The 25,333-nt window shown below is 35.8% G+C and overlaps 1 protein-coding gene across 1 annotated transcript in view; it reads left to right on the top strand.

Annotated features, from left to right (window-relative positions):
- The window catches only part of LOC132197149 (locomotion-related protein Hikaru genki-like), a 32,381-nt gene extending 12,774 nt beyond the window's left edge, over positions 1-19,607 (top strand). The window contains exons 3-9 of the mRNA XM_059620241.1: positions 1,099-1,190; positions 6,797-6,962; positions 7,335-7,508; positions 11,932-12,066; positions 12,687-12,830; positions 15,888-16,289; positions 19,214-19,607. Of these exons, the coding sequence (XP_059476224.1) occupies positions 1,099-1,190; positions 6,797-6,962; positions 7,335-7,508; positions 11,932-12,066; positions 12,687-12,830; positions 15,888-16,289; positions 19,214-19,422 (1,322 nt within the window). The 3' untranslated portion in view covers positions 19,423-19,607. The remainder of the gene's footprint in view (positions 1-1,098; positions 1,191-6,796; positions 6,963-7,334; positions 7,509-11,931; positions 12,067-12,686; positions 12,831-15,887; positions 16,290-19,213) is intronic.
- Positions 19,608-25,333: the final 5,726 nt, after the last annotated feature.

The raw sequence follows: 25,333 nt of genomic DNA, 5'->3' as shown, positions 1-25,333 counted from the left end.
TCGCATTTTCATTTCTTTTATAGCACCCCCCATAGAGAGCAAGCAATGCCGTACAAGGCGTAAAGCCATAAAATAAATGTACACACAAGAAAACGCCTTCCTTTGTGCGCGGCATTTACATAGCCATTCATTATTATGTGGAGTGCGCGCGAGTCGCGAGTCGCGGCGCACCATCTAAATCCGCAAATACACCCAGCGGCGCTTGAAATAAAGCGCCCCAGCCAACCACATGGGCGGTCTCCACCCGAATAAATCCGTTTCGCTTTTTGGCGGCGACATACGAAACAAAACAACAACCGCATTTACGCTGATTATCTGAAATTCGGCTTGGAGAGGATGTGTTTTGTGCAGTGACGCGTGAGAAAGAGCGACTATTGCAGTGGCACGCGAGCGGAAACGGGCAAAAATGTAAATGCTTTTTGCGGTTCGCCGTCGAGTGAGGACAAATTGCTTTCCATCTGCGAAGAATTCTGGCACTTGCAAAACTTTGCAGAATGTGTTTAATTAAGTTCACATTAAATGCATTCTTTGCTTAAAATAAATTTTGTCTTAAAAAATAAAATTAGATAATATTTATAGTTCTGTTTTTATTAATTTATTTTTGTTTCAATATTGTGCAAATTTGAATCTATTTATTATATTTTTAGCTTTGAAGTTAAATGTAGAAATAAATCTTATTTTTTGTGGATAATTTTTATTTGTCATAGTCAGATGTCTACAAGATGTTATATATATGTACAGTTGCTTCAAAACAATTAACAAGAATATACGTAAGAAAAATTTCATGAATATTTGAAAAAACTACAATTTAGACGTAAATAATTATTAATAAAATCACCGTTATTACAAAATGATGTGAACAGTAGCTTATCTATGACTGTAACATAAAAAAATATTATCTGCCAATCACTGCCAATATCAGTTCTCCAAAAGTTTGGAATTTTAAATTGCGCAACCGAACTGTGCTTAAAGCAGCGTATGGCATTTACACAGAGAAAATGACGTCTCTCGCGCACGCCTTGGGCCCAACTTTGATTAATGACAAGTGTCAAAATGGTAGCTGTGCAGCCAAATGAGCCCTAATTATTGTTGTTGCAGACGGCGGCAGGTTCCATCCTCTACTCCGGAGCTGTCACTTCAAGGCCCTTCCACCACAGCTGCTCGTGACATACCAGAATGTCAGCATTGCGGTGAGTAATTTGCAAAATGCCTCTTCACACCATATTACAAATAATTGATTATGCTGATTTACATGTGTTCTGGTTTTAGAGGAGAAATCAGAGACACATATATCAATTTTTTGAGGTTACTTTTAATCAATTACTGTCAATCATTTTTTTTTTTAGCTAGTCTACCTTAATAAAATATTCGATCATGATGTTTAAATTTAGATTTCTTGTAAGGAATGAATCATAAAAATTAATGCACTTTTTGTAAGGGTTTCAATACACCTAATATACATTGGTAAATTATTAATTAAGTAATATTGTATCAGTAGATCCTATAGTATGATGTTTATTTTACGAATGAATTTTTTTCAAGTACTGAAAAATAAAAAAATTCCACTTTGGAAATTTTAGAAATTAATAATTTCATTCCAAAATTGTATAAAAACCATTTAGAAACAATTGTTACTACCAAATTTTAGAAAATTTAAAGTAAGTTTGAATATTCATCAGAAAATTTTTGAAACCTGACATTCTTTGTTTGCTCAACAATGATCTAGTTAATCTATAAACTTAATTAAATTGAAAAGGTATTTTTTCCCACTCAAACGCAACTTAATTCGCATTGAATAAATTTCCACCTTAATAAAAAGCAGCGGCTTCTCATTGGGACCGATTTTCCAAACGAGCGAATCCGATTCAGACAAAGTTTTCACGCAGCTCTCTCGGCATTTCGCACACTTCGTCTCTTTTTCGGCCGAGACTCGCTCGCTCTCTTTCAATCTGGCGCGCGCCCAGAGCAGTTTGAAGCAACTTTTTAATTTGAATTCAAAATTAATGGTGGAGAAAGCCTTTTGACATCATCCACCAGAAATTCCAGCCTTAATGTAAATTACTAATTAGTGCGCGCGTGAGGAGTCGGGAAAACGGAGAAGAAGAGCAAAAGAATGGAGCGAGCGTAATCTTTTGTGCGTCGGGCCCAATAGAGGTAGCAATTAAATACATCTCCGTGCAGCGCGCGTGTAGCAATTTTACACGAGAGCAGGCAACTTTCGGCGGCCTCAAAGAAGCACATCAGCCACCGAGGAAATGAGTTTTTTATGACTTTCGCCACGCCGCGCATTAAAATACGTACAAGAGACGAAACGCGAAAATGCTCTCAAAGCCCCGGGGCGGTCTGATGCAAATGAAAGGGTAATTGTTGATTCGCAGATGCCACGAGCCGTGCCCCTAATTGCTAATTCAAATTTACTGTGGCAATTAGCTACCCTTGGTAATTGACGCGCTTTTAATCGGCGATTTTCAATTGAGAAACTACCCCAGGCGAAAGGAGGAGCAAAGTTTGGAAACTCATTACAAGCACGTTGTAAATTTTCCTCTTCTACAAAAAAGCTTGAGATTCAAAGTAACCTTTTGGAGGAAATCTTTGAAAGTGTATTTAAAAAAATCTATATGCTCGGGAAACAGACTTTTTTGTTAATCGAATTTTGCTAGTAAAAAAGCTTCTTAGATTTTCACCATATAATTAACGTGTTTCAGTAATTATTTTCAAATTTGGTCTGTTGGCTACATAACGGCTTGATTAATATTGATCAAATTTAAAGCATCCATGGTAACAATGAGGTAAAACAATTAGATCTGGAATTCAAATTATAAATTTGAGTATTTAAGCAATCATTAAAATGAGTCATTATGGGTTGTCTTGTATATATATGGAATTATTAATTTTTTTCATTATTAAAATTAAGGGGGGTTTCAACTGATATCTCAACACTCAATATTTGTCTTGTAGCTCATGTAATATTTTACTGCCCATCGTCAAGAGAACGGGGATTCAATTTAGAAGCACCTAACGTAAGAGTGTTTAAAAAAAACTAACAAATGGAATCTTGGCAGTATAAGTCACTAGATTTCAAAATAGCACCTTAATTATTTTAAAGATCACTTATAATTATGTCAAATCCTCATTTTTTTTATAAGGAAACGGGATTAATAATGGTAAATTAAAATCGCAATTTCAACTATTTTCATATTTTTATTGTTGTCTTTTTCAGTTTCTTATTTTAAATCATCATTAATGTAAAAAGACCTTACAAAATTATATCAAGAAATAATTGTATCATTAAAAGAAATTTTATTTTGTCCATCTTCTCAGAGTTCAGCTTTTCCTTTTACTTTCTCCAAAGTTTAGTGTCGCACACATCGATCACTCGTCCCAGTACGTCTCCTCTAGGAAGTGCGAGCGAGCAAATTAGTCACGTTTTTATACTTTATTTCTCGCCAGTAAATTGCAGCAACATAAAATAAAGAGCAAGTTGCAACGGCTTGGGAAGCCGAAAGCAGAGGGACCGTGTCCATAAAACTTGACGGCCAGCAGGCCAATAAAAAATGTTTCCCGCCAGGGAGAGTAACTTAATATTGGGCAAAAATTAACGATCGCCATACGTCTAGCGAGTTAGAGGAATATAAATTCGTGCAGCCAAATTGCCTGGCTGCTTTTGCTGTGGGCGGGGGGAGGCAAAAGTTTGCCGTTCCGCGAGAGCACGTGATATTAAAAAGGTGCAGCCGCTGCTGCTTTCAGCTGGCAGGGAACGCGGTTAAGTCTCTCTCGGCAAGTACATAGACTCTGTGCCTTTGTCGCAAAGACGCCGGGGTGTAATTAGATGACAGGAGCTGTTTTATCCCAGCCTCTGATAAATGGAAGCAGCCTGGAGTGACACAATCATTAACATTGTCTTTCTCCTGTAAGAGCCGCTCTAGGTGCATAGTGGAGAGTGAACTAGTCCGTGCAATAAATCTACCTTCATATTCGTATCTTCCCCCTACAATAGAGCTTTATTGATGTTAAGTAGCGCGGAAGTTGATACGCAAATTAAAAATTCAGCCAGGCAAAAACCAACTGACGGAGCACCGGCGTTATTGCTTTTTGTGAAACTTGCAGACTATGTTCATTGAATAGGAAATTGCTTTGCAAGTTTCCTGTAAATCTGGTTTGTAGTATAAATGAGTTTAAATTCCTTACTTAGCAATTTCATTTTCAGGAGTTTGATTAGAAAGTTTGCTCTTCATATTAAGTTTATTAGTGTGAACAAAGACAATATCCGCCCAAAGAAGAGACAGTTTTGCTTGCAATAAAAAACTGAAGGATACAGGAGAAAAAATTTAATTAAATGTTTAATTGGAAATTATTTTTTCCGATTTTTGTTCATGCCCAATTAATATGATACCTGCAAAGCATCTTCATTTCCATTTTGATTAATACGCACTTTTTGAGAAAAAGGTAAGAAATTTTTGTAGATATAATATGATTACGATGTAGATCAAATTTTCTTTAATTTAATAATATTTTCTTTTGTGATTATTTCTAGCAGATACACAATTATTTTACCTTGTTGACACTAAAAACTAAAGACATTTATTTGAAAATTTTCTATTTTTATAGCTATTATTTTTGCATATTAATAAAAAAAAAATAAGCTTTAGTTATTTGTACACTCCATATTTACCTCCGCTACAGCTCACGACCAAAAATAATTTTTTAGTTTCTTTATCAAAAATAAAACTTAATGGTGTTAGAATCTCAAATCTCAAATTTCCATTTATTGAATTCTTAATTAAATATTTGCACACAAATAAATCGATAATTAAATTCTAAAAATGAAGCGCAGCTTTCGTTGTAATTTTCAAGAAAACCAGAAGGCATAAAAAATTAATAAAACTTCGGCAATATAAAAGTTCAGTGCAACAAATTAAAATGTAATTTAAGGCTGACAACGTGAGTCCAAATTTTAATGTATGCTTTTGTGCCGCAAAAACAATTTTTCACCGCCTGCAACTTTTTTCTTTGCTTGTAGACTCTTTTGAAACTGTATTAGATAGTGTCGCGAGGCATAAATAATACGCGAGCTCTTGTCGCTAGCTCGGTGAATTATTATTCATTAGCCGCGACTTGTGCCTCGCGTTGTCGTCGGCATTGTCGCCCTCTTTACTTTGCTGCGCGGGCTGAATTAGTGGCAAAAAAGCCGCGCCGCCACATGCGAGAGAGCGAAAGACGGGTGCTGTTCAGCTGATTGATTGTCTTCCGAAGACAAAGTTTGCCCAAGTCGGGCCCCGCGTGTGTATGCCAAAGGTTTTGCAATTAATTATTCGACGTCTGCCAGTAACCCGGCAGTTTAAAGTTTACTCTAAAGTGGATTCTCACTGCATATTCTAAGCTGATTTATCAATTTATTTGGAAAAACATAATATTTTCATTAAAATTTTAATGTTTTGCCTTTTTTACAATTCTAAATTTCAGATTTAAAATGAGTTTTGATTAATGATTATTTCTTAGAAATGTGGAATTTTTTATGTAAGATATTTATTTATTTTAGATGTACAATATTAATTGATTAATTAACTTTAATTTTGTTAATTTTGAAGTTTGTATTATAAAAATATTTTTATTTTTTCTCTTATTTGCCTATTGTTACAAGCAATTTCTATTAATAAAATTAATTTGTTTCGAAGGAATTTTGTGCCAAAAAAGCCTTACCACTAGCAAAGATTGCTTAAGATCATATTTCCCCGTGATTCGTTATGAGTCTCTGTCTCTCCTTACAATTAATTTTTTAATCTCTGTGTGGAAAATTGAGAATAATCATTATCATAGTGTGCATGCATGCAGACATAGAATAATTCAAGAATTCTATTATTTTAACACACTTGGATGTATGTAAATGAGGAAACTCAACAAGAAAGAGGCAATGGATTCAGTGACCAATTGACCATAAAAAAGCATTTAATTAATCTAAGGAGGTTACTTCAAAAAATTTATTTTATTTGTTTAATAATTTTATATTTTTGAAATACAGACCATTTGTCTTGAAAAGCAAAACAAAACAATTAGTTTTAAAATTTAAATATGAAAAATATTATTAATTAAATTAATAAAATTATACATGAAAATGTATAAAAACAACTAAAAATAAAATGTGGAAACATTTTTTGCTTTGTAAAACTATTTAATCAGTTACTTTATCAAAACTAAGAAAAAACTTAACTTAATACTATTTGGAAGTTCACATTTTCTCGTCATTACAGAAATCTCATTTCGTGTTTTATTTTAATGAAGCTAATATTTTTATACATATTTAATTTTATAATTCTCAAAGAGACACACAGATTCAAATTTGATTTGATAACAATTATTGTGAATCATTGGCTAATTTTTAAGTTATGATAAAAAAAACAAAATATATTTCCGAAAATCTTCAGTAGAAGAAATACGATCATTTTCATTTCAAATGTAAAAAATTGCAAAGCAAATATTGAATCCGCTTCAATCTAATCCAGGGCTCTATTAGCAATGTCAGGGTGGAGAATGAATGCGGCAGATTTTCTTTCAAACAGCACCCGGCTTTGGGCGACCCGACACCATGATAAATATGACGCGTTGCATATGCGAAATTCCGCTTGAGTTGCTCCGCGCTGGCAAAAGACGCAGACCCTTGACAGCCGGTGAAAAGTGGGCCCGGCGGCGGGTCGAGCTGACACGGCCAATGAATGTCCGCCGCAGCTTTTCTCCACGGCAGCAGTCGCCGAAAATTATCTCGAGCCGTGCTGATCAAAGTGCTGACTTGTGATTCCAGACCGACTCGAGGAAGGTGTTTCCCCACGGGGTTGAGGTGCTGGTGCGCTGCAGAGAGACCGGCCTGTTCAAACTGCTCGGCGATTCGGTTCTCGAGTGCCAGAACGGCGTCTGGAGCCACCCACTGCCCATTTGCATACCCACAACTTTGCTGACCAACTTTTCTGGTAACAATAAAATGGAAATGCAATAAAATATATTTATAAAATTTAGCACTTTTTAGTTACATAATTCCTTCAAAGCAAAATTTTGGAGAAATTTTGATAGCAAAAAAATTGGTTAAAAATGAAAGTTACCTTTAATAAAATTTAAATTTTATATTCAAATTTTATTCAAATGATTCCAACTTAGAAAAATTTGACGTTTTAAAGACCTTTCTAGACCTTACTTCTTTATAAAATTAGTAAATGCTAATTTTCATAAGCAGAGAATCTAATATATGTTAAAATAATTTTCTTTATATGGAGAGATACTCATAGTTTAGGTTGTACCTTAAAGCAGATTAAAAGAGGAAATAATGTCTCATTTTTCATTTTCAGAGGAATCCCCACCGACGATTCTAATAAAAGTACCGACCGGCTCGTCCGCTGTGGAGCCGAGAGGCGAGCTGGCAGTTTTTCCAGGGAGCATCATCCATCTCGAATGTGCCTTCACCAGGAAACTGGGAAACCCCGAATGGACTTGGACGTCAAAGTTCAGAGAACATATGACAGGTAGGAAAAGAAACAACAACAACCAAATTTATTGATAGCGAGAGTAAAAACGTTCTCTCAAACTCCAAGCGAATTGGGTAGTGATTTTTTTAGATAGAGAGTAGATAAAATTACTCAATTTATTTTATTCATTAGCTTATTGCATGAGATATTTTTTGAAAACTTATTTTTTAATTCATCGCCATCGTAGTTTCTTCGCTTTCATCTCTAACGGGGCAAATGCATAGTATCGTCCTAAAATTTTGAATTTAATTTATGTTTTCCAATTAAAATGAGAAGTGAAACATATTTTATCAGGAATGAAAATTATGTAATTTGGAAAAAATTAATCCTACATAATTTAGCCCCATTTACTTTTACATTAATTGAATTACCTATTTTCAGCCTTAAATTGATCTGGATTAAGAGAAAAAAAAATAAGACAATGAATACTTTATTTTAAAGAGGGTTGTATAAGACAATATTAATTAGAGTAATTATTTTAGACGCCTAAACTTTGAAGTTTGTTTTCACTGGTCTCGATCAAGCATATTGAATTTTCGACGTAAGACGACAGTAATTAATAACGCTCGGGGCGTAATATATTTCCAGGCAAACAATTCCACGTGTCATTCACCCCTCACGTGCCCATTGTTTATACTTGTCGCGAAGTCAACCCCTAAAGTCGGGCGGCTCAAGTTCTCACACATTGTTCTCTGGCCCGAAGGTGCACGGATAGATCGAATGCAAATGAGCCCCGCAAATGCCGCGTAAGCCCCAAAATATGCTGATAAAGGGGCATTGTTACAGCGGATCGGATTATTTGCGGTCGTTGTTTATATGTAGAAATGCGGCTTCCAAAGACGACGACACGCCGCTTTGATGAAGCCCTGGCTTCCTCCCTCATGCAATGCAAAACCAGCGGCGGAAGGGTTGAATACAAAGTAAAAGAGAGATAGTATATGATGATGATGAGCCAACGAACCAACCAGGCGATGTGTTACACGCTTGCTCCATGGATCTTCAATAAACTGCTCTCTCGCGGCGGCTGCTGGGCTAAACAAGCAGACGTACGGTTTTGCGGAGAGCGCACTCCAAAAGTGGGTTCAACCAACACTCGGTTTGCATTTCATCAAAGTTCGAATTTTCAAATTAACTTTGAATTTGCAGTATACACCCTCTCCGGCGGCGCACAACGGGCAAATATTTGCGCGTAAATATGTATAATGGGTTGCTCTGAAGTATAACCAGAAGTCTTCCTCACGGGTCGGAAAATAGAGGAATGCGTTCGTTAATTAATAAGTGAACTCGCTTCTATTAATGTTGGAACAGTTAAAACATAAATTCTGGAGCATATTTATTATACTACAATAAGTAATTATATGAAGAATTTTTGTTTCTTTTTGCATCCTGCGCTTTAATTAAATTTTAAATATTGATTGCTTTCAGTTTCTATTTTACGGGAAATGTTTACATTACTGCATACATAAAAATTTAACTTAGATCATGAATAGTTACAGTTTTTATAGTCTTCGGAAACGAAACAAATTCCTTGTAAATTTCATCATAAACTTTATTATGAGCAAGATGAGGAGAAACAAAGAACTGTTATTTTATGAGTAACCACAAAAGCTGAAAACATGTCCAATTGGATTTGATGGCTTTCCAACATTTTACAACCACGACGTGAATGAAAGTCATTATTTAAGAACATTTTGTATGATATATTTTATTAATTTATTGTTCGACTTTCATTTATATTAGTGTGGATACAAATGGTGACAAGAAGGAAATTGAATATTTTCTTCTTCCTATTTTTCAAACATTTTTTTACTACATATAAAAATTATGCTCAACTTCTTTATTACGTTTTGGTAAAAAGAAAATCTTTAAAATTTTACTGTAAAGCTTGATAATACATATTACAAATAATTATCTAACGCCCTTTAACTTTCAATAATTTTCCTATTTTCTTATTCCTAACAATAAGAAGAAAAAAAAACACATTTTTCTTTAATTTTGCCAGGGAAAAAGCTCTTTTTTTATGTGAATGTGCTCCCTCCTAAATATTCAAGTTGTTTATACTACAATTAAACTTAATTCGCATGCCTGATTTATGTTTCAATTGAGGTTTATTCTGTATTATCACTAAATTAGGAACTTCCATAATTTTCAAATTCTTTCAAACGCGATTATTTTGAAACATTAAAAATTCCAATATATTGCATCATTTTCTTACTTATTTCAACCCAATACCCTAAACAGAAAATGTCATTTTGGGTGGTGTAATTCAGAGCAAAAAGGAAGCAGGGCGAGCATCAGTCCAACCATCGGGTCCCAAACAAGATTTTTAAAGACGGCACGTAGTTGTTTTTTTGTGTGAGGGACGGGAGAGATAAGCAAGGGCCAGTGAATGACGAGAGTCTTCTCATAAATCTTTGAGCGGGACGAATGGCTTCCCGTGAACTTTGGACGTGCGTCTGTCTACCTGCTGAATAAGACGGCTGCAGAGACAGGCCGAAATGTAATTTGAGAAGCAGTTTTTGGGGTGTCGCAGCTGGGGTGATTAATTTGGTCTTGTATCGCGCGACCGCCGGCTGAGAAATGATTTTGCAAACTTGGCCTCTTTTTTGTTCGCAGCCAAAAATGATTAATTGCGTCGCTAATTGGAAAAGTGCTGAGTGCTCAATATGCAAATTGGTGCGAGCTGCCGGCGTATTATTTGGCCCCCTCGGAGAAGCCGCAGCAAAAACACGGCGTAAACGCGACCAGCTGCCGCGGAAAGTTGGAAAGTTTGATTTGAGACAAAAACTATTTCCAAAGTCGGTTCAGTCGGTCTGTGAGTTCTGCCTTGTCTTGCTAAATCGATTTGCTTAGAATCATCACAGTTTGTCTTCTGCAGGGGGTCCAGCTTTGTGCTGAAAAAATGTAGTGTACCATATTTTCAGATTTTGCATTTTAATTTTATAAGATTGACTAATTTTATTTCATGGACATGTCGTGAATTTTCTAAGAAAACAAACTGATTTATTTATTTTATTTTGGATTACAAACAATTTTACCTATCGCATGGAAGGATTTAAAAAACAAACCCTATTATTGAGAGGGAGGTTTGCAGCTTGGCAGATGAACACTGCAGAGGGAAATTTAAAATTTATTACCGCATCCACCTTTGCATAATATATAGAAGCAGAAAAACAACTCTCTGAATCGTGTGTCTTTTGCAAAACGGCGCGGGCGTCCGTCCTGCGAGCGAGAAAGTCGGCGGCGAGACACGGATTTTCCATTAGCGGGCTAAGAAATGAGATACAGATTACGTCACGACCAGAAGAAAGGAAAGAGTATCGCATCATCATCATCACTCTTGCGCGTCCGTATCCATTTCCCAGCAGTTTCGCGCTTGTTGGCTGCGCCGAGTAAAACTTTCCCACTGAAAAGAAAGTTTACCAAGTTAATAGATTTGAATTGCATTCTTGCGGCACAGCCGGGGAAAAAGGCTGCAACTTTCTAAATTGGATTTATGCATTTCTCGCACGGGGGATGATTCTCCCTTCGGTATTTTCTCCTAATATTTTGACTTACTGGTTTTTTTCAGTTGAAAAGCTTCTAAAGAAACATAAAAATCCAAGAATAAGAGAGAATTAAAATCTGTAAGCATTATTAATTTTTAGAAAGGTTAGTTGAGTGTAATTATTTTCACGGGTAATCTATTTGTATTTTTCCTGTGAATATTTTCAAAATTAAAATGTCTTAAATAAACAAATAAATTAAATTATAGTCTATTGTCTTCATCAAATGGCAAGCAAGCAATCATTAATTAATTAATTTATTTATTTTTAATGTTAATAAATAACGTTTGAAAACAAAAATTTTAATTTCAGATGTTTCTTGATTGTTAAAAATGCACAATAATTATATATGAAGGTTTTATGTTTTACCACTTTTCAAACATCAAATTTAATTTTTAAGACTTCTGAATAATGATATTTAACACGGAAAATCGCCTTTGTAACATCATAATTTAATTTTCGGGGCGATTGACTTTTTTGAGCAAAATAAAAACCCACTCTCCTGTTCCACGGCTCTTTGTATCGGCTTATTTCATTGCCGAGCACACTCGCCATCGCTCATAAAATCAAAGCACTACGTCCAATTAGCCAAAGCTCGGCAGAATTAATTAAGGCATCTCTCCCTCTGCCGATAATGCCGTTCAAACAAAAGCCGTTTAGCCAGATTGAGCTCTCGCTCGTCGTCATATTTCCACTGTGTCACCGTTTGCAGGGCGCGATACATCCGCAGTTTATCGAGCCGCCTGTGCTGATCAGACTTTTCATCGCAAAACGCGAAAATACGACTGAAGCGATCGCTCACTGGGCGAGAGTGAATAAAGCACTATGCGGAGGCGGCATTGATTAAAGTGAGACGCGCGATTTTATGGTTGCAGGTTGGGCCATGTCTGCAGAGGAACGTGATTGGAAGTACCGCCTCTCTATTTACTACAGCAAGCCGCAGGATTCAGGTGAATTCACCTGCACGACGCCCATCGGCACTTCCAATTCCATCACAATCAACGTTAAAGGTATCTTAATTCTCGATTATGAAATGTGCATTATAGGGCTTTACTAATTTTTTATTATTACACTGCAAATTTTAATAGTAAACAACAAAATCAAAATATTTTAATATTTTTTGTAGCTGAGAAATATATCACCAATTTTGCTGTGTATTCAACTTGATACAGAATGACGGTCATTGTTCATTTCCCAATTTTATTACACTCACGTTTAAATTAAAGTCGATAATTATCTCACCACATCAAATTTATCAAATAAAATAAACACACTCTGGCCCAATCCAAAAATATTAATTTTTTAATATCACCCGTGAGAAAACATTGATAACATTTTATTTTTAATTGTTTAAAGTTTACAATTTTTTTATTATGATATTATTTCACGATATTTATAAATTATTACATGTTTATAAGCATAAATGTGTAGTATAATAATAATTTAAAAACAAATTTAAAAAAAATTTAAAATTTTAATAACAAACTATGTTAAAATTTTTTTTAAATTTTGTACTATTTTATTATGTTACTTATTTAAGTTTTGGTAACTTTTTATGCATCTAAATAAAGATCAAATAATGTTCTTTCAATATTATAAGTGTTAATTTTGTGAATTTACCTGATTTTAGCCGTTCTGTGTCCACCCCTAGAGGTGAGTGACCCTCACGCGACCGCCCGAGTGGAGGGCAGTCGTCTCGGCCACACCGCCGTTTTCCATTGCCCCACGGGCTACTTCCTCAACGGCACCGCCAATTTGAGCTGCGAAGCGACAGGTAATTTTTGCAATAAGTAATTTCACTCCTTCGCAAATTTCTACACAGGCCCGAAATAAAGCTGCAGGCGGGCGTTTTTTACGGGTGGGCGAGGGCGAAAATTAGCATACTGCCGGCTCAGCAGCAGCGGCAGAGGCACTCTCTCGAGCAAATTTAATCTTTATCAAGAGCCATCGGCGTAATAGAACTTGTAAATACGTCAGTCGCGCGCTGGTAACGCCGGTGCCGGAGATAAAAATGAATAATACACTCTCTATAGGACGCTCTCTCGGCGGTGTCGTATTAAATTAAATTTATCGCCGAGCCGGCTACAGGACTGGCGGTGAGAGGTTAAGTAGCTTTTTCGGCATTAAATATTCAATAAGGCCGGCGCTCTCTGCATGCTCACTTTGCAGCCACTAGTGTACGTACTTGCACACGTACATGTACGTTTAACGCGGGCACACGTCATTAAACATTGAGCGCTGTGGGCAAAATTAATATTTCACCGCTGCGGAATCTGAAGCGCCTATGACGGATTTTCAAAGCTGCCATGAGTGACTATAATTTGTCAGATTACAAGCGCTACGACTTGTAATCAAATTAGTTTGAGAAAGTTAAATTTTAAAAATTGATTTTAATGAATCTTTTTTAATTTTGAATTTTTTAATTCATTTAATAACCAAATATTTAATTTAAACTTACACACAGAAAAAATTATATTAATATTGAGTTGTGATGGAAAAAAATCCAAAATGAGACAAATTATATCATTATAAAAACATTAAAAAATTTATTGAAATAATTTTTTTTTATTATACTGCCATAATATTATAATTTTTTTTTTATTTTGATCTCCCTTCAAACTTTTTTATTTTATATTCTTGTCTAAAAACTTTAAACAACATTCACTTTGCAGCCTCTATCCTTATCTGGCAGCAGTTAATGACTAGATAATTATTTGCAAAACTTACAATTAAATGGAAGAAACTTGTAATTTTAATAATAGAAGAAGAAAAGTTTACATTCACTTTATCCCAGTGAAACAAGGAACATATATTTTTAATTAAAACTCCGCCTCCATTCTTTAGCTAAAGCCTTTTTTGCCAACTTTTCTCCTTCTGTGTAAATATGTAATGAGCTGGAATGCGTACATATTCACGGTGCACAGCTACTTGCCGTGTCTCCCCGAAGGTTTCTTTATTTCCATTGTATTTCCAGAGATTGCGCTCGGCTCGATGTACACTAGCACAATGCGTGCTTAAATAGAAAAAAGTTGGCATTTCTTGAACATTGCTTTCCTTCTGGGAGTACGTTTGGCACAGGAGTTTGCGATAAAAAGTTGTGTGTCTGCTGCAGGTTGGCCTCTTAAAATGAATACGTGGAAGAGAGCGCAGGAAGAATACGCATGGGGCAACCGATTCTTGACATAGCAGTCTTAAAAAAAATGAAATCCTCTTGTATTTTACAACATTGAATTACTTACTGTCTAACAATAAGAAAAAATATTGTTTTATCAAGATGAAGCTTTAATGTGAATCCTACTATTTTCTTGTAAGCTCAAGTGCGTGCTTGAAGCTTGAATTTAAAGTTATGGTACTTTTATAAGCAAGTAAAGCAAAAATTTTAAAGTACAAAAAATTGACAAGGCGAAATAAGAATTCGGCACTACGATAGTCTGTTAATTAATTAAATTGATACATCGTTAGATGAAAAAAAAAATACAATTTTATATCTGCATAAAAATTCTTAAAATTAAATTTTTTGCCTATCCTCTTTCAAAGATTAGTTGATTTCATTTTAATTTATTTAATCGTTGTAATAAATTTTCATCATAAATATGAGTCAAATGCAAACTGGGGAAGATTATTATCCAATTTAATTACGTTAGTGAGAAAATCAGCACTTGGAACAACAAACTGCCTTGGCAAAAGTGCCAGCAGAGGGAATTACAATATAATAACAGCTGAGGCCTCGCAAATTTTCCTTGTAAGAGGATTAGCGTCAATATGTGCGGGGAAATAAAAAATATAAAGGAGATTACAAGGGGAGTGTGTGACACACACTAGTGCTATTTACATTACATATAATCCTTTTTCTTGACACCAATAGCGAAATTTAACTGTTTTAAATTAAAATAAAACTGCAGTGGTTTAGACAAAGTTCCAATAATACTGTAAAAAACTTGATTTATGAATTTATGGATTTATCCAGATAAACCTGTACAGAATTAGCAAATAAGTTAATAATTGATATCACTGTTTTGAAGATTGTTTTGAAATAATCTCAGACTGATATTATTTTTTTTTCGGTTCTTTATTCTGGCACTTCCCCATTTGCAAATAAACGAAGACTACGGAGAGTATCAGCGTTATGTATTATTAAGCTCTCTCGCGCGCCACCAGCAGGCCCTGATGCGCCTCTGGCTTTTGTGCAGCTAAAAGGGAAAATATTGTGCCCGAGGCAATTAGGTCCACAAGACGAAGTAGTGGTGGCAGAAAAAGCAGCAGCGCCGGCTGAGTGGAATCCTCCTTTTAATTTGGTCCTTCTTCGGTTGAATGGCCCGTTTGCACTTCTCAAATCGTCTTCGAGATTGAGTCGCGCGGAAAGAGGTTTTGCTGATGAAGGTTGCTTCAAAGCAACCAACATCACAAGCTTCACTGATGGAAAATCTCTGCAATTTTTTTTTCATTATTTATACTTATCTTTTTAGTTAAACTTATTTTTGGTGCAAGATATTTGAGGTACTTGAACTTAAATTTAATTTTCCCGTCACAGTAACTAAGATAATTTTAATAATTTAACATCCATAATTACAAAAACACGAAATTATTACAATTGATTGCTTAACATATTCTATATGAAACTTCCTAGATTGCCTAAATTATATAAATAAATCAATTTTGCATGTTAAAATTTAAAAGGATTAATGTAGTGTATTAATTATTTAACTAAAATAAATTATAAATAAAATATTAATTAAAATAAAAAAAAAAAATTAAAATTACTCTTTTAGTTTATATTTATTAAAAAAAACTTGAATATCATATTTTAAAATTGTAATTACTTTTATTTAAGGCAAATGGTCCTCAGCTCCTCCAAAATGCCTGCCTGTGCAGTGTCCGCAGATAAACCCCGTTGACCCGAGACTGGCCGTCGAGAACACTAACAGGAGCTATGGTGGTCGAGTGACCTTCAGCTGTCCTTGGGGCTACAAACTGACAGGGCCGCCGAATCTTGAGTGCCAGAGCACAGGACGGTGGTCTGGAAAAGTGCCTCAGTGTCAAGCGGTCCACTGCCCACCGCCCCAACCGCTTCCAAACGGAAGGATTCTGGAAACTGGTGGACAGGCCTTGTCTGATGGCAGATACTCGGTGGGCAGCGCCGTCCAGTTCGGGTGTGCAGAGTCTTATCAGCTGATGGGGGAACCAACCATCGTCTGCACCGAGAGAGGCTTTTGGTCTCACTCTCTTCCTTTCTGTAAGTATAATTATTTTAATTCAATTTTACTTAAGGTTAATAAATTCAAATTTATGCAGGGTTTATTTTATACAATTTTTTCCCTTATATATTGAATTGATTGGTGAAAATGATGAAATTAATTTTATTGCGTTCCATTAGCATTAAAAAATAGATGTTGATACTTTTGGATTATTTAAAATAAAAATTCTGAGTTTAATTAATTCAGGATTATTGAAAGATTGCTTTCAAAACCAGGCAAGTAGAAGTAGGGATACTGACCCGCCATACCAATATGATGAACAGGTTGCATAGATATAATTTGTTTGATTTATCTTTCTTTATAATTTTTTTTTTTATTAGAATAGGGATATTAAGTTTGAATCAATTGAAAAAAAATTTTCGCTTTTTGGGACGATATCATTTATCAATGAATGACATTTTAAATATAAATTACTACAAGTACATCAAGGAAAAACTGAGGGAAAAAATAAAAAAAATAAAAATAAAAAACATGAAAACGCAATGCAACTTTTCCCGATTCAAAATTACACTCTTTTGAGCTACCCAGACTACCGCACTTTTACTCTAGAGTGGTCGCGTGGAAGAGGTTTTTTTCTCTTTGCCTGCGGAGAATTGACTTGTTTAGACATCATCTCTGGAATGAACCTCTTTTACGTCGGTGCATAAATAGAAACGTATAAAAAGAGAGGCACTCGGCGTGCCGTTGTTTTGATTAAATATTTAGATTCAAATTTTGACCGTGGCAACGTGAGCGAAATAAGGGGTCGCTGCAGATAAGCGTGATCTAGGGGGAAGTGCGGTGCAAACACACATACGAGAGGAGGCAAGGTGCAATTTGTTTGGAAGCACCCCAGAGATTTCAAAAGACAGATTGTTGTGTTTGTTCTGCGGCAGCAATGAGCTGCCGCTCAGCCAACTCTTTTTTACCGACCGCCGACGCCGAGCAATGACGAAATAAAATTTTTATTTCCCTCCCCCAGACGTGTGCTTCCACCCTTGATTTTATCTGCAGTTTTTTCTACTCTGGTCTGCAGAAGAGTCTCTTTGAAATTTGTTTTTTGTTTTTTCAAGAAAATGGGCTAAATAAAATAGTCTGAAGAGCTGGAGAAAAAATCTTCAATTCAAAAAGGGGAAACCAAAATTAATATTAATTATTCATAAAAAATTTTATTTGTATGTTATAAAAGTGGTATAAGTTGAAAGAGCTTACTTTAGAAAAGGAAGGTAAAAATACAAAAATATAAAAATTTTTAACATTAAAATGCTCTATGAAGTTCAGAAAATCAGAAGCACACCAAAATGATAGAAAACAAAAAAATTTGATATCATTTACAAAGGTTGGAATTAAAAAAGGCTATTAACCCCTTCCTAAAATTAAGGGAGCATATTTGAGAAAAATGTATAAATCCTTGTCATTTATTATGTACGTATTCACTTATTGATTAAAATATCATTTTTTTATTGAAATTTAATTAAATTGAAATTATGCCCAAATATTTTGATCCCGCATTAATAACTTCATTAATTTTCATTTAACTACTTTCTCGTTTTGACCTTGAGAGTCAGACGGTCGACATTGGCCAGTGCCCATTACCAAGTTTACGAGCTCAGAGGGTCTTGCGCGTAATTATGGAAGAGCAAAGGGCAGTCCTCGATTCAGATGTGCTAAATACGGCTGGCGAGTGCGTGTGAGGGGTCGACTGACCATTAATGATGAAACTTAATATTAAGCTGCCGGCGCAGCAACATCGTTAAATGATTTCACTCTCAAGTTTCGCCGAGTCTTAATTGCGGAATGTTTGCCCACTCGTGTTCAAATGCTGGCGGATTCGCCTCAGAGAATAAGTCGCCTGCGCTGCTCTCGGGCAAATAATAATGAAATTCTTCTTCCAACTCATCAAGCACGCAGGCAATGAGATTAAAAGTACAATATTTGCGCTCCCCAGAGTCCACTGGAATAAAAGTCTCCGCCGGTCTCCAATGCGTCTCTCTGGCAGAAATAAAAGATATTGCTTTATACTGGAAAAGATGAAGAACTGATTTGGCCGAGAAGGGAGGAAAATTCTGGGAAACAATTTATTCCTTTATAGAGCAAAGAAAAGAAAATCCTTTGTCCTCAATTCCTCAATTACGCACTCCTTCCAAATTAATCACCTTTTTTCATCTATCCTACTCGATATGTTAAGGAAAAGTCATGTAAAAAATTATTAAGGTAGAAGCAGACTTAAAAACAAAAATTTTCTCTCATTCTTCAGCGGTTTTCATAGTGTGAAAATTCTGCATTCGTCAATTTTATCAGAAAATTGATATTTTCCGTGAAAAGAGTATGATGTATTTTTTTCCGTCAAGAAGTCGTTCAAAGAGTGAGAAGAGGGCCTTTTTCTAAAAATAAATTTTAATGAATACATACAAAAGAGGAAAGCTCGCTTTTCACATCGTGAGCGTCTCTTCAAATGAATTTTCGTTTTTTCTAATCAAAATATATTTGCAAACATACATATTATTCCTTTCGAATATAGCATCAATTTAGCAAAGAGATACAAATTCACTACTTGAAATTGTGTATCGTAAAAACCCAGCATCTGCGAGATGTAATTAAATGTTCTTTTTAAAGACGTTTTCCATTCTAGTAAAAATTTAATTTAACTTCCAAATAATGCTGCTCTTTACTTGTCTTCATTTGAATTAAATCCTGCTCCCACTTGTTAATTTTCTATTTGCTAACAAATAATGCAGTAGAAATTTAGCAATTGAGAATTCATGTGTGTCCTTCCCCCTGCAGGCCATAAAACTATTATCTGGCCCCCAATAAAAGCGATTGCTGCGTGATCCTTTTGCACGGGCCAAAAATCCCCTGGCCGCTTTCACTTGGAATGGAACTCAAAGCTGATTGTTTTTGGTCCTTTTTTATTGCTTCGCAGGCAAGCCGCGGTGTTCGTACCCAGGTGACCCGGTCAACGGCCACATCGCGCCAATAAAATTTTACTACGAGCCCGGCGATCACGTCAAGGTGACGTGCAATCCGGGCTTTGTGGTGCGCGAGCGAACGGCCACCTCGAGACCCACGTGTCGCCCCGACGGCTCCTGGTCCGAGAAAATGCCCACCTGCGTCGACTACTCGGAAGTGTAGAGAGAACAGAGATTGTGCCCAAGAACTGTGTTTGCATCGTCTCGCGTTCTCATCTCTGGCCGTGCAAACGCCGCCTCTCCTTGATGTCTGTGTGTGTAATTTGATGTGGCTCTTGTGGCTCTAGATGGAACAATAAAAACGGCGCAACTCTATATAAATAAAGCAGTTTGCTCCTCACTGTTGGTAACAAGTTTTATTCCTCTCGAGTTTCATTTTGCTACATTTCCTTTTATTTACATATCAATCTTAAAAGCTTCAAAGCAACGTCTTATATTTATATATTCATTTCACATTAAATTCAACAGATGAAATCATATTTAAGGAATTGAAAAATCATGATTTTTATCCAATTTTAATTAATAATTGTAATTTTATTATAATTTCAACGATTTCTATAAATTTAAAACTACGTAAGACGAACGTGACGATCTTCTAAAAAAATTATATTTATCAGAGGTACCTAAGACACAACAAATCTGCAGTATAAGGTACATGGTAAAAAATTTCTTACTTAGTTAGAATTATCATGCTAACAATTTTTTGCTATTAAACTACTTGTTAAATTTTAAACAAAATAAAAATTCATTTGCCTGCGTCAACGAGCAATCTAATTTTCATAGGGTTCTATAATAAAACATAATGAGTAAATTGCAACAAAAAATTTAATTAAAAATACAAATCATAATATCATGCAATGCAAGCTAACTCAATGCAAGATGAGTTTTTTATATATGTATATTTTTTTTAAATTTATTTTTCTGAATGAAATTAAAAAAAAAAAGTAAAAATACCCCTATAATTATATTTATAGCAAAAATTTAGTTTATTGGAAATTGACTACATTCGAGAATCGTTTGATGAGAATTTTTGCGCGTGAACAGTTGCGAGAATCATTTCTCTGATATTGGAACCCACCACCCACCCATTTTCAGCATACTGCATGCGTTCTGTTTTACTGTGTGTACAGCAAAACAAGCTTTTGTGTGTGTTATGTTTGTCTCTTTGTATTATCAATCTAACACGCGCAACAAAAAGCCGACTCCTTTGTGTTGCGATCGCAAACAATTTGGCGGCAAAATCAAAACGAAAAGCTGACTCAGGATTGCCATATTTGGTGCCAAATCATTTCGAAAACACAACAAATAATCCCGCATGGCCATTGTTCGTTCTAACAGCCTTTTCCACAAGAGCTCGGCGGCGGCACCAAAAGCAGCTCCCCCGAGAGGCAGAGGACTTTCAATTAAACACTATATTGTTCTCCGCGCGCGCTGTTTACAGTAATTTGCAACACCAAGTCTCATCGCCATTGTCTCCCGACTTGCCGAAATAATTGCTCCAAAACGCGTGGTAATTGCATGAATTATTTATGCGACGAATTGCGTTTCTCTCTGTCCCTGGAGTTGAGAGAGCGCCTTCACTAATTCATCAGCCTCCGAGTGAATTTGGTTTTGAATAAATCGCAACCTTGTTCAATCGATGTGTGGCTTCACGCACTTGAGACTCTCAATGGAAAGCGCTCCGAGTTATGTACTTGATACAAAGTTGAGCACCAACCAGAGACAGCCAGATGTATTATAGAGTTTGGTCATTATGCATCCAGAAACAACCATTTATTGAAAGATTTACGCGCTTCAAAAGTTTTAATGAGCTCATTTTGCGGGACAAATATGAGAGCATTGATTCTTTTGGTTAAATTCGTGATTAACATTTCTATACAACGGTAAAATTTTCTCATTCAAATTAGTTTTACTAAGGGGACGTAGTTATTCTAGGCCATAACAACAAGATTATTGATATAATGTAACATAAATTGTATAGTAAATTTTAAGCATTATAAATCTGAGACTATTTAGTACCAAAATAGCACTAAAATGTGCTGAAAATATTATATATTCTAACCTCTATAAATAACTATCAGCAAACTGTGTGTTTTCTTCAAATATTATTTTCTCTACTTCTATAACTTCCTGTTCATATTTTTTAGTGTAATTTCTTCTTATGTAAGCTTCAATTGCACTCTCGTTGCTCAAGACTCAAGTAGATTGCTTGGAGTTTTCCCCAAGGCCAAAAGTTCTACGTGGCATATGCTGCAGAAAAAAGCATGTTTGTTAGTTCTGTTCTTCTCTTAAACTCCCAAGCGCAGATCGACCATTACAAAATTCTCGGAAGAAAAATAACTGCTCGCAGTGAGCAAGTTGAGAAAACTCGCATATCTTCTTTAAAGAGGTACATAAAGGAAAAGTCGTGCACGCAGTTTTCCGTTTTAAAATTATCCTCCAAGGCAGAAAGTTAAGCGGCCATCGGTGCGCCGCGCGCGGAAAGTTGGCAAATAAACTCGTCAAGATATATTCTGCGTATGCTTTGTATGTATGGTAGGTACCCCTTCTATAATCCCCGTCGCCATGAAAATGATATCCTGGAGCCAGCAGTTGTTGGAAAACGTGCGTGCATCTGTCACCGGTGGAGTGTTTACGGGGCTGCCGTCGCGGTAAAAGCTCCCAAAGGTTTTCCCACCTTCGGGCCTCGCGAGTTTTTATTAAAAAAGTTGGCTTTGCACGGCGCGCGCCTTTGTGTGCGCGATTTGTTCGCTCTCACGCCAAAAGAGCAAAGGTTTTGACGGTCGGATAAAATAATTCATGGCGGCCACCTGTCATACCGAACCGGCTTCTGTTATATCAAAGTTTGTGTTTGCTCAGTAATTACAACGGAAAATGAATGGAAAATCGAAAATCTGATTAATTGGAAAAGTGTAATAACTGCAGCGACCGTCACGTTCAGCAGGTATTTTTCAAAGAACGTTTGAATATTAAATTTTACAAAAATTTCGGTAACAATTAAAATAAAGTTTTTCAGCTAAAAAGACAAAAATATTTAAATCTCAATATTACAATTCGATTTCTTAATTTTATTCTTCGTAAATTTAAACTCCAGATTTTTGGAATCAATAAATGGCTATTATTGTTTTAGAATTTGTTATTTATTTTTTCTGTTCTATTATGTCAAGAGAAAAACCATTGAAAATTATTGTTGTGAATTATTTTACTTAATTTTAATACTGACAATGAGGACAAAAGAACGTTGTCCTATATCATGAGACTCCCAATTAAAAAAAAAGTAATAATAACACTTACTGAGTAAGAATTTTGTAGAAAACAGAGCTGAATAAGATTTGAATTGAACTCGAATTTTTCCATAACTCCTTCCTGTGAAATTTGATGAGAGTAAATTTCACTATTGAGGTCATGGAAATTATTGTAACAGTTTGCAAAATGCAATCAATGCTCCCTGCTCATTGTCAGTCGAATTTAATTTATAAAAAGTTCTGGAAAGTTCTACTAGTAAATATTTTTGTATTTTAGAAAGAGATTTTCCCAAACTTACATCAGATTTGGACAAGAGCATTTAATTCTCTTTCTAAGTTTACGGGCTGGTGTGTCTCGTAGGTTGAGGGATTAGAGGGCCAAGATTTTTGCAGCCGTGCCAAGAAATTAGGATAATCAGTGAAATAGAAGACGGTCTCCGGATTAAAACATGACTTAGGGAAAAGTTGTGCCAAAAGTGTGCGAATGGGGCTTTTAACAAATGGGGACCGAGGAACACAGCGCGCATTTTATTATCATAATATTGACTCACGCGGAAAGCCGGGCTCTCGGAGAAGGTTTTCTGAAAAAGCGGCGGCGAGCCGAGCAATATTTCATTCGAGCTAGTTTTAAACTTCTCCCTGATATCTGGAGCACTGCGAGAAAGAGAGATATTACATCTCTTGCGAGACTCGAATGGATTCGAGAAAATACACTTTATTCGCGCTCGGCGAGAATTGCTTTTGCAAACTCGATTCCGCAATATTTCACCGCCCATCAACGCAAATATGAAATCACACACACTGCATCAATATGCGATAAAAATGGGCGCATATCGCCGCTCAAAATGTAATTTATCTTGGCTGACGTGCCGCGCGCGATTTGATACGCCCTCGCGGCGTGATGTAATCTGCCGATTCGAGACACGGCTGGGGGGAAATTTTGCTTCACTTACCGCAGTTGGTGGTGTTCCTGGCTCAACTTTGTAACTTCTGCACAGAAAACTTTGCTTTAGATGGAAATTTTAATAATAGAACCAAACTTTGATTGAACTCAAAACACAATTACAATTAATACAGTCTGATTAATTAATGAAAAATTTCTCAAGAATTCGTTATTAATAGATTTCCCTTCTATTGATTTTGTTGTTGTTGTAAAATTATATGCATTTTCATGAAGGCTGTGAATATATTGCATTTTTATGAGTATAGATTTATGGATTGATTACGCTTCCAGAGCGCATAAGTAATTGTTTTTAATTTGCTTAAAACATGTTAAAATTGTTCCAGAAATTAACATAAATAAATGAAATTTTTCACAAAATATACCTGTATTTACCCTTTGATAATTTTCTACATCACAAGCATAACCTTTTTTGCAATTTGTTAATCTCAACTGTTTTCCTTAAAAGAGTTTTTTTTTAATACATATTACCTCTATGCTTAAAACAATACAAAACTATTAATTTTTTTTTGTAGAAATAAAAAAAAAATCCTGCATTGAATATAATTTTAATTAGGACTTTTGCGTTTCGCACGTGTTTTTAATGAATGGTTATTCACACAAAAATTGCTGTTGATACACAAAATCACTCCAGTATTTTCTCTCTTTATTTATATAATTCGTATTTTTAATATAAAGAAATATCAAACCAGAGTTTCAAGCTTCCTTGATCAGCTTCGCTGAAATCACTAGCCTCTCTGCTCTGCCCCGGTCACTGCCAAACAGCAATCATCGCAAATTGAGCTGCCACGCGGCTCCAAATAATTACAGATGAATAGCCTGAGCTGACGTGACAGGCAATAGCGGAGCCCTTTGACAGGCAATCATAATAAAAGAGAGAAATATCGGCCCTTTCGCGCAGCTGTTGTAGCAGCGTCGACGTGCGTTCTGCCGGGGCTATCTTCAAAAGTTGATGTGCCGGAAACAACAGGACCCGATATCAGCTCCACAAGAGGACCGAGGCTTTCTGAGGGATTTGCTGAAGGAAAAAAAAAGAAGAAGTGCTCTTTGAATTAAATACCAATCCAATTAGAAGAGAAAGAAAGTCTCCATTTAATTGGGCGAATGGTTTCGGCAAATAGGAATTTCAATCGTGTCTGTTTTGAATTGCAAAGATGGTCCTTTCGAGATAATTAACCCGGCCCCTTTGAAAAAACTTCAAGCTTCAGGGGTTGTGATTGCAGATTGATTGATTGCGCTGCCTTTCCCCTTTTACTTTTTAGTGTAAAAAACATCGCAGCTTTGGTTTGGGGATGCAGCTGCTGCCCTTTGGTCCCTGCACTAATTAAAAAAGGGTCAAACGAGGTGGTCGTCGTTTTATTTTAATTCGCACAATAAATCAACTTGATTTATCGCTACGTGTATCGAGAAACAAAGAATACACAGGAAACAAACACGACGTGCTCTGCTTTTCCGTAGTTGGCATCCGATGTGCTCTGGAGAATACCAAGCACCAACACTTAGCACCGGCTAATTGATCATTGATTTCTGTCTGGTGCTTCAAAAGAATTGAGCAATTCAATTAGCGAGAGCGTCCGACGGACTAAAGGCGCCCTTCAGAACTCTCCATAATAAAATAAAACCGATTGTGCGAACGCTTTTTTCTTTTGTTAGAAGAAGGAACAATGCTGCGAAAGCTACTCTGAAAGCTCTCGGAAATTTTAAGGAAAAAATTAAGCGTTGCAAAAATGGAAAGCTCGGACTAATTAATTCTCAAGTGGCCGCTTCTCCGCCAAAGGTTAATTCTATTAAACGCAGGCAATCGCGCGTGAAATGGAGCGTGCAGCAATAATAAAAAGAGTCGCACAGAGAGTATGTTATGTAATCGA

Source organism: Neocloeon triangulifer, unplaced genomic scaffold (genome assembly GCF_031216515.1).
Source record: "Neocloeon triangulifer isolate White Clay Creek 2 clone unplaced genomic scaffold, ASM3121651v1 ptg000012l, whole genome shotgun sequence".
Lineage (NCBI taxonomy): Eukaryota > Metazoa > Arthropoda > Insecta > Ephemeroptera > Baetidae > Neocloeon > Neocloeon triangulifer.
Note: the sequence above shows the minus strand (reverse complement) of the source record. Positions and strands in the feature narration are given on the sequence as shown.